Source organism: Zerene cesonia, chromosome 7, assembly GCF_012273895.1.
Source record: "Zerene cesonia ecotype Mississippi chromosome 7, Zerene_cesonia_1.1, whole genome shotgun sequence".
Lineage (NCBI taxonomy): Eukaryota > Metazoa > Arthropoda > Insecta > Lepidoptera > Pieridae > Zerene > Zerene cesonia.
The window spans coordinates 3,906,576-3,919,112 of NC_052108.1; the positions used below are offsets into that span (position 1 = coordinate 3,906,576).

Sequence of the window (12,537 nt, forward strand, 5' to 3'; positions counted from 1 at the left end):
TAATTAGACCACTGAAGAACCGCCATACTGGTACAAATGACCTAGTAATTTGTGTCACCATCTCCCGGTCTAATACTAGCATAGAGGAGAATGTATTAAGTATAACAATTTAAATCTAACTCTTGACTGTTTGATTTTTTATCTACATGTCTTTTTAATGGAAATTTATACACATAATGGCGAACCTCATAAGGCGATCGAATATTAAAAGGAATCTGTAGTCAACATGTTATGTGAGATACATAACAGCTTAATCAGAATTTGGTCCACGTACGAGTTGTAAGGTATCTTCATCTCATCAATAACAATAATCAGGCTCCATCACGCGTGTAACCGGTGAGGCGTGAAGCGTTTATGACGTGCAACGTATGTCCGATTATGTGGAAATATTCGCATTTTATAACGCATTTGATGCCTGATGTAATGACCGAGCTTCAGTGATGCGATAGCAATTTTTTTTCTTCTTGTGTAAATCGTTATTTGCCTACCTTATCTCTTAAAAATGCAAAATGAGAATTCACAAATTTTATACATGTCACTACAGCTATAAACGAATATACAAAAAAAAAATGAACTTTGCTTTACTTTATTTATTGTTTTCCATAACTAATCATGGTATTCATGATATTGAACATCATTGATTGTACATTTTCAGGCCAACCCTGATTATAAAGCGCTATAATCCTGACTCGTTAATACTAACTATTATTTTAATATAGGAGAGTTTGTAAGCTCAGACATGGCTTTCAGATAATGAAGTGGGTCGAAATAAAAACGCTTCAAGCGCTATGTAGGCTATAAAATTCTTGCGGCCAGCTTCATTCTCTACCTGTTTATATCTGCATAGTGCATATACATCCTTATTGGATATGTAATGAGCTTGTATCATATGCAGATTGATGTCAATGTATAAAAAAAAGACTTTTTTGACCTGATTGCAGATTAAGAACATGAGCATATAAGTGACTTATCAGAAAAGATCTCATTTGATAAAAAAAATGTCCCCCCCATCTCATATTACATTAATTCATTTTTGACTCCATCACAATCCATCACTACTTTATTAAGGATTTCATTTATTTATGCAATATCATTTCTTTTTTATTTACAACACTAGAAAGTGATTATTTAGTCCATGGCTTGGACGTTATAGAAAAAGATATAAAGCAATTAATTACTAGGAACTACAGTTTATCAGTAAACATGTTCAATCTTAAAGTCCTATTTTTAAAATGTTGCTTTTTAAAAACTCAATCCATGTCTTATCAAAGAGTTTCTTTACATATTTATATTTATCTTTATTTATGGTGTACTGCTTACAGTGTGTTACACAAAAATGTAAAACTTTCTCTTTAGAATTAACGTTAAAATATTATAATTAGTTTTTAGCCAATTTACGAAATTTCATCCCACTTTAAAAATACCGTTTCAACGGCAACAAAATTTATAGAGCGTCTTAAGAAAACAGAATAAACAAATTGATGGTGGAGTAAGCAATTGTATACAAAAGAAAAACTGACAGTCGATACTGAACCCGATTTCCTATTTTCTGTGGCCAAAATGAATTCAAAAACTTTATGTTATATGTTTATTTAAGGATAATTTCAAGAGTGTGGATACTTATACATAATATGTATTGGCTAAAATAATATGTTTCTATATTTTAGTTACGTACACAGACACCTATAGCAATTATTGATATAGCTTTAAATACACAATATTTAAATAGACATATGTATGTATATTCATTCAATAAATTGCTTCAAAACAAAGTTAGGACATAACCTACTCACCCAGTTTTCTATGAATGGAAATTGTAGAGATTGCGATTTGATTATCAAGGCTACGTATTTTATGTACGTATATGAGTTACTATTTATCTGTATAACAAGAATATACGAGCGCTTTATCACATTATTTGTATGCATGACTTGCGCATGTATCTTGCTCGTTATTTCGTTAAATGCACTCGATTTCTATCCACATACAAGCTAAATTTGTCTCAAGCACCTACATCTTTCTGATATTGATACCTCGATACCCACTTTATGAAAATTGCAAATTCTATTAATATTTTTAGGTTTTTAATTATGATCATCTTATCGATATTCAACCGACTGTCAACTTAATCTGTTCTACATTTTGTTTAGAATGAAATGAGTGGTTCAAGTTTAAATATAATTATTACCCTAAAGGAAAAGTTGTAGTAATCTAATTAAAAAGATTAAAAAGCTACCAGTCATTTTATTACGATTATAAATTTTTTCTCAATGTACAAGTAAACAGCGGCAATGATATCTATAGTAATAATTCCTACTATCACCGTCTTCCTCATTTTTGTTAGGCCGCTAAAATCCCACGACATTTTAAAATGTTCTCAGGCGATTTAGTTTATAATCGTCATTTAAACGCTCCGATTATGCCCCGCTGTGAAATTAATTTCTTTATTATGGCATTAAACTTGCAACTGTGTTGTTAATTTATGTACAGTAATTTTATTTATGTTCTCGTAAAATATTAAATTTACACTTATTTAATAAATAAGAGCGTTAATTTGCGGTATTTTTTTATTAATTACATATTTGGAAAGAATTAAATACTTTCAATAATTTCTTTATCTTTCTATAAATTAACAATTATCGAATATTCAAGCTTCACTTTACGTTAACGTATACTTATCCTTACATAGTATAAAGCAAAGTCGCTTTTCGCGTCTGTCTGTATGTTTTTTTAGATCTTGGAAACTACACAACGGATCTTGATGCAGTTTTTTTTTTATTAGATAGAGTGATTCAAGAGGAAGGTTTTAAAGTATAATAACATGCTTAATATATTAGAAAACCACTATTAATTTCAAGATTTCTACTGTGAAGTCGAAAAAAGAACATTTTTTGGCGCTTACATTGGAAACGCTGGCTGAACTATACGTGGTAGATCAAAATAATGTTGTATAATATTGAACACTTTAAAAAGGTCTATAAAAAAGTCCGCGATGGTATATATTTATCTCTTAGGAATAACTCACAATAACCAATTTTTTTCATTAATTTTTTACGAGAAACTTTACCTTACTTACGAAGCGATTTTAAGCAATACAGCGTTATTCCTTATCTAATTAAGTACCTTTAATAAATTTTACAATTCAAATAAAATAATATAGCCCTTTACAGTATGTAATTTAATTGAATATTTTAAAAGATATTACAGATTTAAAATGTAGAGACAACGCGGTTGCGGCGATACCGAACGGCCGGCGGCGGCGGGATGGGGCGGGACGCGGTATGGGCACGGGAAATATTGAAAAATGTACATTTAATTTTGCATATTTTAAAAAACGCGAGTAACAAATGTCAATGTCATTCAAGGCATAGATTATATGGCTAAGGCGGTACGAAGTTCGCCGGATCAGCTCGTAGTTAAAATAAAATCATTTCTGCTTACGCATTTTTGCTTAGTGAAAAACGAAATGAAAAAATTAAATGTAGCATAAGATCAAGAACTTATGACCTACCTTTTACCTTTACGTACCTTTTGAGACCAACTTAAATTAATTTATTGCCGATAATAATGATAAATTGCTTATTAAGTAAGAAGGGTACTACACAAGTAAGAAGGGTAATACACGCCACAAACCTATTTTAGGAAATCGTCTTTTACGCTTATCACGGCATTCAATAGGTAAGACAATGTGAAAAGCAACGATTCTCAGAAAAAAGCTATTTGGTTACCAATATTCAGTAATTAGACGTGTCGTCTACACGGTTTCGTAACAAATCGATTTATCTCAGCGCTTAAGCATTGATGATGACTCGCTAACCGTAATACTGGTATCGCACCGGCCCTCAACCGTAAAAACAAGTGGACTGTGTCTGACAGAAATGCAAAATGCAACTTGTGATTTGTTGACAAAAATCAGACTTCAGATTTTAGGTTAGACTAATTTAAGCTAAGGCTATTACAAGTAAAATATCATCATTTCGATTTAGTGATGAGGTATTTTATATTTTTAAACAACATTGCCATATCATATGTATTGCTTGAATATAATTTCAGAAAAAGCTACCTCATATTACAGCAGTTGTAGGTAGGTATTTAGGTATGTTGTTAAATACATACATAAAAATTATGAGGGGAAATTACGTAGGTACTTAGGGGTTTCAACTATGAATCGGCATTTCACTCGGTATAAGGAGCCATCCATTATTTACGCCACACGAATATGGATTTGTTATCCCTCCTTGATACATTTTAAGATAACTATGAAATTCCGATGATGTGAGATCAAACATTAAATTTTATGTACGTATTTAAAGATAAAAAAAAATAGGTAATCATTAATGGATGACTCAATTCCTCTATCTCTGAGGTACACAGTAAAAATGCTTTATAAATGCAGTTTTTTTTTAAGTATTTATAAATACTTTTACATTAATCTCACATGATATCAATCCTACACCTACAATAAAGATCAAGTGTGAAACCGATAGAATATCTGGATTTATCGACATTGGCTAATTTTGTCTTCTGGCTCCTGTTAAAATCTCACATTAATAATTTTATTGTTCAACGCAAACGTTCTACAACTAATTACCTATAACTTTTCCATATTCACATGTAGATTTAATGACATATCAAATACTGTCTGTGCAGGTAGCTATCAAAATAAATGATCATAATATCTAGAATTTTACGAAACGCTGATTATTTATAGTTGTCATGACAAATATATAATAGCTTATGCAGCGTTAGTGGAGTTGTTATATTATAATTCATTGAATAAAGCAATGCTATGGAGTTTTCAAATTGTAAATTATACGATTTTTATGCGATTCTGGTATTCAACCAGGTCATTAACTCAATTTCCTAACTACTTTCGCGGACTCTACTACCTCGGATATCCCAAATAGCTCGGTCATTCATTTCATGGTTACTTACGTTTATCTAAAAAATTAAAAATCTTATTAACTTCTCATTTTATACAATATTGTTTAGTCTCAATACCCAAAACGCAGAATGCTCTAAATTCGTTTATAATCCGACTGTAAATTAATGTTGACCTCTTCACGCCTAATAAGCAGAGTAACACCGTTTTAGGAATAACCGTTTATTCGTCTGAGAATTAATTTGCATACAACTATTTAATTGCAAGTCAGCACGATACAAACAAAATAGATGGACAAGTATAGGAATAAATTAAATCTTTTTTATTAATCGGCGCAGTCATTTATATCGGAGAATCTGAATATATCCAGGATGAAATAAAAAATGTATTTACTTGATAGCACATTGCCGAAAGATTTCTCTACTTTACATGGATTTTTACTCAAATCAGTATGTATTATCGGCAACTATAAAAACATTTCATGTGGTTTATAACCAACCTCGAAACTAGCCACTTTACACACACAGATGTACCTACTAGAACTTAAGTCAGCAAAGAAGTAATTTTTCCAGCAAGAAACATACATCATCTTTTTCATTCGCATCTGTCATTAAAAATGAACGGCAATATTGCATGTGTACACCTAAAATGATTTTATCTCTCTATTATCCAGGCAGTGGAAATTTAACAACCGTAATGTAATGGCCTGTAAATAATCTCGCGTGGTTCAACGTAAGATATTATCTACAATAAACTACTTTTAACTCAATCAATTAACGCCACAATTAAGAACAATGCACTTATTATGTAACAGTTCCTTCCTTTATATTTGAATGTTCTTTGTTTTCAGGTTGGAAGTTCGTTTGCGCAGGACTACGATGGTAAGGGCGAACAATTACCTTTTACAACTCTATTTATTTCACCTTCTTTATTATTGTTGAAAATTCAGAATTATACTAGTCCATTGAAATATGCCATTTAGCACGCGTTTCTCCGACGATTCAAGTATGTTTTTACACGCTTTTTATTAGCTTCACCTGTATGTTTGTTTGTAACCGACTTCTTTGGGTGCGATTTTGACCCACTTAAAAAAGGGCCAGATTTCGTTCAAACTTTGTAGACTTATTGAAGACCGATGACAATACACTAATTTGATAAAATTATTCCATTTTGCAATTTCAAAACATGATAAAAGCGAGTTTTTTAGTTTTTTTTTTAAACTATTATAATATATTATTATTAAGGCGGAGACTTATCTCAATCGGAAATTGGAAACTAAAGACCTAGTATTAATGTAATGTATTATTAGGGAATAGAACCTAGTAGAACTTTCACAGACTTACTATACTCATCTCTATACTGAGACACAAAAGTCACCACTTCCTTGTGAACTTCCCCATAAAGTAAATTGAGTAATTTCACTGCACGTATTAACTATTAATAAATATAATTGCAGTAACGGATATCCAATGTACATTTTCAAACGGAGGGACTGGGATACGGGATTCCGTGACGGCATTGCTGAGGAAGCCAGAAGGTTTTCGAGGCGCACCTCTGTTCGCTGATGACAGAACGACTGACCCCATTGTTGACCCAGTCTGCCAAATCAGACCTGAGCCAGACGATCCCACCGGTCTGCTGTATAGGTTACGGATATCAGACTTCACAAAATGTGGCGTGTTGAAACGAAATGTAAGTATTGTGGTGTTTGTTTAGAAATTTTATATATCTACCTTACACTAATTATAACTCTATGGTAGGCTTAAGTATTGTGAAATTAATAATATACATATTGATATATCGTACTAATTAAATGTGGCATATCAGTGGCAATAAAATGATTTCCCTACTACTCGTCTGGAAGTTATAATAAATTATTTACTTACCAACCTATCCAACTTACAAAATCTTAAAAAATAACTTAACTGTTTATTTAAATTCCTTTTGATAGTCAAATTAAATTTAACAACATGCATTACATTGAACTGCATATGTTTATATTAATTATCAACATTGCTATCTCACCCATAGTTTTAACCAGTAACCAAATACCGGTAAAGTACGGAATTTTTTCTTTAAAATTTAATTCATTCATGTTTAGGTAACAGTCCGTAAACGTGTTGATATATCAGATACTTGTATCTAAGTCTCGCACATGACACAGGTGAATCTCGAATACCGTTTCATAGACTGAGTCCAGTAACAAGGCAATAAGTTTAGGGTGTTATTACACGAGCCTCCCATTGTGTCCCATGTGATGTTGTGTCATCGACATAATAAGGAATGCCGTTACAATAACAGTATGGATTGCTGAGTGGCCTACAGAACGTAGTAGTAGATGGTGTATTATTAACTCGATGTGGACCGGTACCTGAATCGAGGTGAAAACACGTGTACCGCGCTAAAGACTGTAATACCACATAATCACTTAGCTCACTTTACTTCAGTTTTGCTGACATAAATGTTACAATCGGTAACTTTCACCGTTTAATGTAGGCTATGTGGGTTAGTGGGAAAGAAAATCAAAAAAGGATATACCAAAACAGCTAAATAACTCGTATGCTACTGATTATTTTAAAGATGAAAAGCGTGAGCGAAGATAAATCATCATGAAAGTATTTAGACCAGTTACACTAAAGAAATATACGTATAACCGTCGTTTTACCGTCGTCGAATATACAGATAGACGGATAATACATAAATAATAATCTTAAAACGTCTAATTTATGTATTTTGCTTGCTTTAGGGTTTCGTGCACGTCCGAGTGTGGTTTCCACAATTTCCAGGGGTTGTGATGCAGTCGGACCAAGAATTAATTATAATGTGCAAGCCTCCAGAGCCCACCATCATTGAGAATAAGGCTGCGGGATTTGCCGGTAGCTTGTAAGTAAAACTTGTTCAATTATGGAGAATTATACAACCGACAAACGCTCGTTCATTGGTACCCCCTTTTCAATGATAATAGCTTTACTTAAAAAATGTTAATGAGCTCCAAAATAAATATTATAATGCAATATTTTATATCGATAAATTGAAATATAACGTATATATACAATTCTACAGTATCTGTTTGTATATGTTCGTCCTTTACATATATAAAAGAGCTACAGTCATAAAACAAATACCTATCTTTTATTACATTACTCGTTTATAATATTATACGGTAACAATTTTTTCAGTCCGCATGGCGCTCGCGTATCAGGTGTGGTGGAAGAAACGCCAGGTCGTCTAGAGTATGAAGTAGCTCTGTATAAAGAGGCCCCACCTGTCTCCAGGCACTCCAACCACTCAGTAGACATGCCTGTCGATCAGGTAAATACTGTACGTGCATTTATACAAGTGATAATCAATTTCACGCACACGTATAGTAAAAGCTTCGCTTTCGCTAGTACGGCACGCGTTAATTTATTTTTATTTCCTTTTCTTTAAGAAAAATAAGTACTTATGAAAGAAATTGGTTATAAAAATGTAGCTATATTATTGTAATAGAAATTTGTACTTTCTGGTACGTTATAAGAATCTGCATTGAATGAAAGGAATCTATTTTAGGCGGTGCCAATTGGTACAAAACTTCAATTACGAGCACGAATTAATCCGGACTCGGCATGGCGTCACATCAAATTGTTGGAAGTTGCCGTGTCACCGGATCCGGACCGACCACACGCCTCGGGCGCTGTGCTTTTAGTGAAAGACGGGTAAGATTCTGACTACCTTATAATGTCTAGTCATTAATTCATTAATGATTTAATTTCTTATACACACACACTGCATGTCTGAAATTTAATAACTTCTTTCTCTCGAGGTTCTCAAGTCGACTGTATCATTTTGTGGTTGTTACCTCTTATCTTTTTACTGGGTTCACCGATTCTTATAATTCTTTTTAATAACAGATTACTCTCTTTGTTCTTTGTTCTCTACTTTTTTTAAACATAATAGTTTATAACTAATTGTAACAGTACTGGCCTTAGCCAGTGCCACACTAGACTTAATGAGACATTAGACTTATTGAAGTCTAATAATAATAAATAAAAATAAGTCTAATGTCTTATTAAAGTCTGGTGTGGCCATGCGCCAATCTACTCTAGGGCAGGTATATTCCTAGCTGGGGCGATCGTCATATCTGATTTGTGTTATTATATATTGTTATTCTATAAACTATTTAATTTATTTATAATAAAACGATCAATAAGTGCTTAGTGCACTCGCAACGTTAAGTTTGTGACTTAGATAATAAAAGCTCAACCTTAGTGGTATCGTTCATTCCTACGAAATACATCACACAGAATATTTAATTCTGTTTTTTTGTACCGTGACGAATCACGAAAATCATGTTATTAAAGTTCCTAAACATAAGTCGCGATGTTATACAAAGACTAAATGAAATAAGGACAGGAAGTTTGAATTAATACTCTCCAATTTCCGTATGTTACTATTCTAACCGTATAAATACCATTCATGTTAATATAATTGCTGACAATTTTCATCCTAAGGTGCCGAAACCGTGACTTTGCATCAATCATACCCCACCAGCCCGCGCGGTACCGAGAGCGCCACAATGAGGTATTCTTGGACTTCGAAGCCTTCCTTCTAGCATCTATGAAGGAACGCTCTACTTTGTGGATCCATTCACAAATTAAAGCCTGCATGGAAGCTGCTGATTGTCAACCGGATTATTGTCTTGATTTATATGAACCCTCAGGTACCAACAACAATAACATCTATATACGTAAAATTCTCTTATCACTATGTTAGTTACCATACTCCTCCGAAAAGGTTGGATCAATTTTCATTAAGTTTTGTTTGCATATCGGGTAGGTTTGAGAATCGGCTAACATCCATTTTTCATGCCCTTTCATTTTATATACATTATTAAAATGCCTGGTATATTGAACAAGATGATAAAGCTTTTTTTGTCCTAATTGCTACGTAATCTTTCATAATAGCAACATTCTAAACACCCAGAATAGGTATACTATTTAACCATTAGTTATAGGTTTTGAATTATTTCATAAATTCATGGTAAATAACGCTTGCAAGTTGTACATATTTGTAAAACTTGTATTTGTAAAACTATATAGCTTAAATACACAAGTACAATAAAAAAAATAATTATATATGTGTAATATGATCCTGCCAATTGTTTATACAAACAAATGAAAATGAGACAACATGCGAGATTTATTCAGGTCGATACCGATAAAATGTTAATTCTTAACTTAATACCAACAATTATACGAGATTAAATAGAAAATAAAACGTTAAATACAGGCCTCAATGTCAAAGTGATTCGTTTACTTATTTGGTTATATTCATGTTCTGCCCATACGCAACGGACCTTTGTCAGCTTAAAGTAATCCATCAAGACCTTAATCATTTCACTTCCCACACCCGAACCTCCTAGATGACATACATTAAACTAATTTAACAAAATAGAAAATGTATAAACTGATATATTTTTTTTACTTCCAGGACACGGACGGCGAAAAAGATCTTTGCCAGAGATAACAGAGTCCCATAACATCACCAGTTCTTCATTAACTGCTGACAACGGCAGTACGCCGTTCACCCGTTTCAAGGAGAACTTAGAGTACACTGTTGTCATGCCGGGAGAGCTCTTCCATAGAACACCAATAGAAGTCACTTGCGCTACTTCCATGATGGTGGCAGTGGCTCTCGGGACGTTACTGTTTATGTCCGCATTACTGGTAAGATATAAGTGTTCATAAAGTGTATCCCGTAGGAATATCGGGATATCGTTGCCTATGTGTTATTCCAGTTGTCCGGCTATCTACGTACCAAATTTCATTGCAATCGGTTCAGTAGTTTTGCGTGAAAGGGTAACAAATATACATACTTACAAACTTTCGCGTTTATAATATTAGTAGGATACAACAAAATATTATTACGTGAATATGACTTGGACCTCCATAGGTACTCAGTATAAATAATAGTAATAATTGATTTATTCCTTATCACTTTACAAGAAATGATAATTTGGAGAGGAGAATTAATTCGTTTTTATTATATATTCGTTTAATATTTTACGAATACAAAAAAAGTACTCGTTATTTATATTCTGCAGCAAATGTCTGTTATAAGCATAAAAAAAAACATTTATCATATATTTATCACAGAATATTTTCCCCAGATGTGTTATCTCGCGACCAGATTAAATTCCACGATGATGAAAAACAACAATCTTCAGGCACCACCTGGGAAAGGGTTTGAACAAATCTTGAGGGAACTCGCCCACCATTCCATCCCCGACACCGGCTACACAGGACGACCCACCGTGCAATAAACTATTTCATTATTATCTTTATGATAAAATGTTAAGGAACAATGCTATAAAATTACAACATAGGCAATAGTGTAAAATAATTTCTCAAAAACCTCTTAATATAAATTAAAATAATTATTTATAGCAAAAATCGAAACCGCCTTCAAATGGTCAGAAATCAACCCATCCAGTCCAAACTTCTGAGGTAACAAATCCAAAACAATACATTCAAATAGAGATCCTCTTCATTTTTTCAAAAAATCAAGTGTCAAGTCAATCAACATCGAGTAAAAGAATAAAATCAGCAAAATTATGATCAATTTAAAGCTTTGTGATTTACTTTATCTTACACTCAAATTATGAGCTTAAATTTGGTGATTTGTTTGAAGCCCAAATTCCACAACGTTTGGAAATTAATAAAGGAGTTCAAAGGTCCGTTTGGTTTCGCATAATTTATAATATACTTTCAGTTTCGCATACTTTAAGGTATCTGACATTATTGTACAATAGCTTACAATTCTATACAACGTGTTTGTTTGAAAAAAACACATTTTATCTAGGTTACCCTTTAAAAATACCTAAGTTTTTAAATATAAACAGAATTTTATTTATTAATATAAATTGTGTTGGATGGATAGGTATATTGCTATTAGTTATAGGTAATTAAAAATGGCTATTCTTATGACTGAAAAAATAACGTTACATTATTAACATAAACTTTTTCAGTCATGACAATTAATAAGTTCTTAACAAATAAAATATTTTATATGAAGTTTATACAAATAAGCTCTTTGTATGTAGAGTAGTTTTTTAGAAATATTGAGTGTAATAATAAGTAATTATAAATAAGTTCGATAAATTTGTTGGTTTTATTGATTTGTTAAATGCTAGTCTGGTCCCAGCTCTTTTTATTGGTTTTTTCAAATTAACAAAAGATTTAAACATAATGACTGATCCAAGCGAAGATAAATCCAGCAAACCCAACATTGTTAAAATCTGTTCAGCCGTTTTTGAGTTTCAAGTGATGTAACCAATATTTTCTTTTCTTTAATTTTAATTTAAAACAATCAAATATTTAGATACATATTTCAAAATTAAAAAATTTTTGCTTAAATAATAAAAGATTGTGTTGAGTAAAATTAAAAAATCTGTATCATCTAGCATGGAATTTCATTACCGTTAGACTAGAGAGCGGTCCAATATTGAACGAGGGGCTCGGTGATTATATAGAGCTATAAATCTGATAGGCAAGGACCGAGGGCTGCTCAAGGGGGTCTTGAGTTGTCTTTAAGATCATTCCGGTTCTGCGCTTGCTCTTTCCACATTGGAATATGATAATGGGTATGGTAAGCTACATTATTTTGACGTTTTGCTG

The 12,537-nt window shown here is 32.5% G+C and overlaps 1 protein-coding gene across 2 annotated transcripts in view; it reads left to right on the forward strand.

Moving 5' to 3' along the window:
- The window catches only part of LOC119828299, a 14,204-nt gene extending 2,496 nt beyond the window's left edge, over positions 1–11,708 (forward strand). The window contains exons 2-9 of one of the 2 annotated variants that reach the window (XM_038350418.1): positions 5,733–5,763; positions 6,339–6,574; positions 7,629–7,765; positions 8,062–8,203; positions 8,432–8,577; positions 9,373–9,581; positions 10,352–10,587; positions 11,031–11,708. In XM_038350418.1, the coding sequence (XP_038206346.1) occupies positions 5,733–5,763; positions 6,339–6,574; positions 7,629–7,765; positions 8,062–8,203; positions 8,432–8,577; positions 9,373–9,581; positions 10,352–10,587; positions 11,031–11,183 (1,290 nt within the window). In that variant the 3' untranslated portion in view covers positions 11,184–11,708. The remainder of the gene's footprint in view (positions 1–5,732; positions 5,764–6,338; positions 6,575–7,628; positions 7,766–8,061; positions 8,204–8,431; positions 8,578–9,372; positions 9,582–10,351; positions 10,588–11,030) is intronic. The other variant, XM_038350419.1, reaches the window with a different exon arrangement.
- The last annotated feature ends 829 nt before the right edge of the window (positions 11,709–12,537 follow it).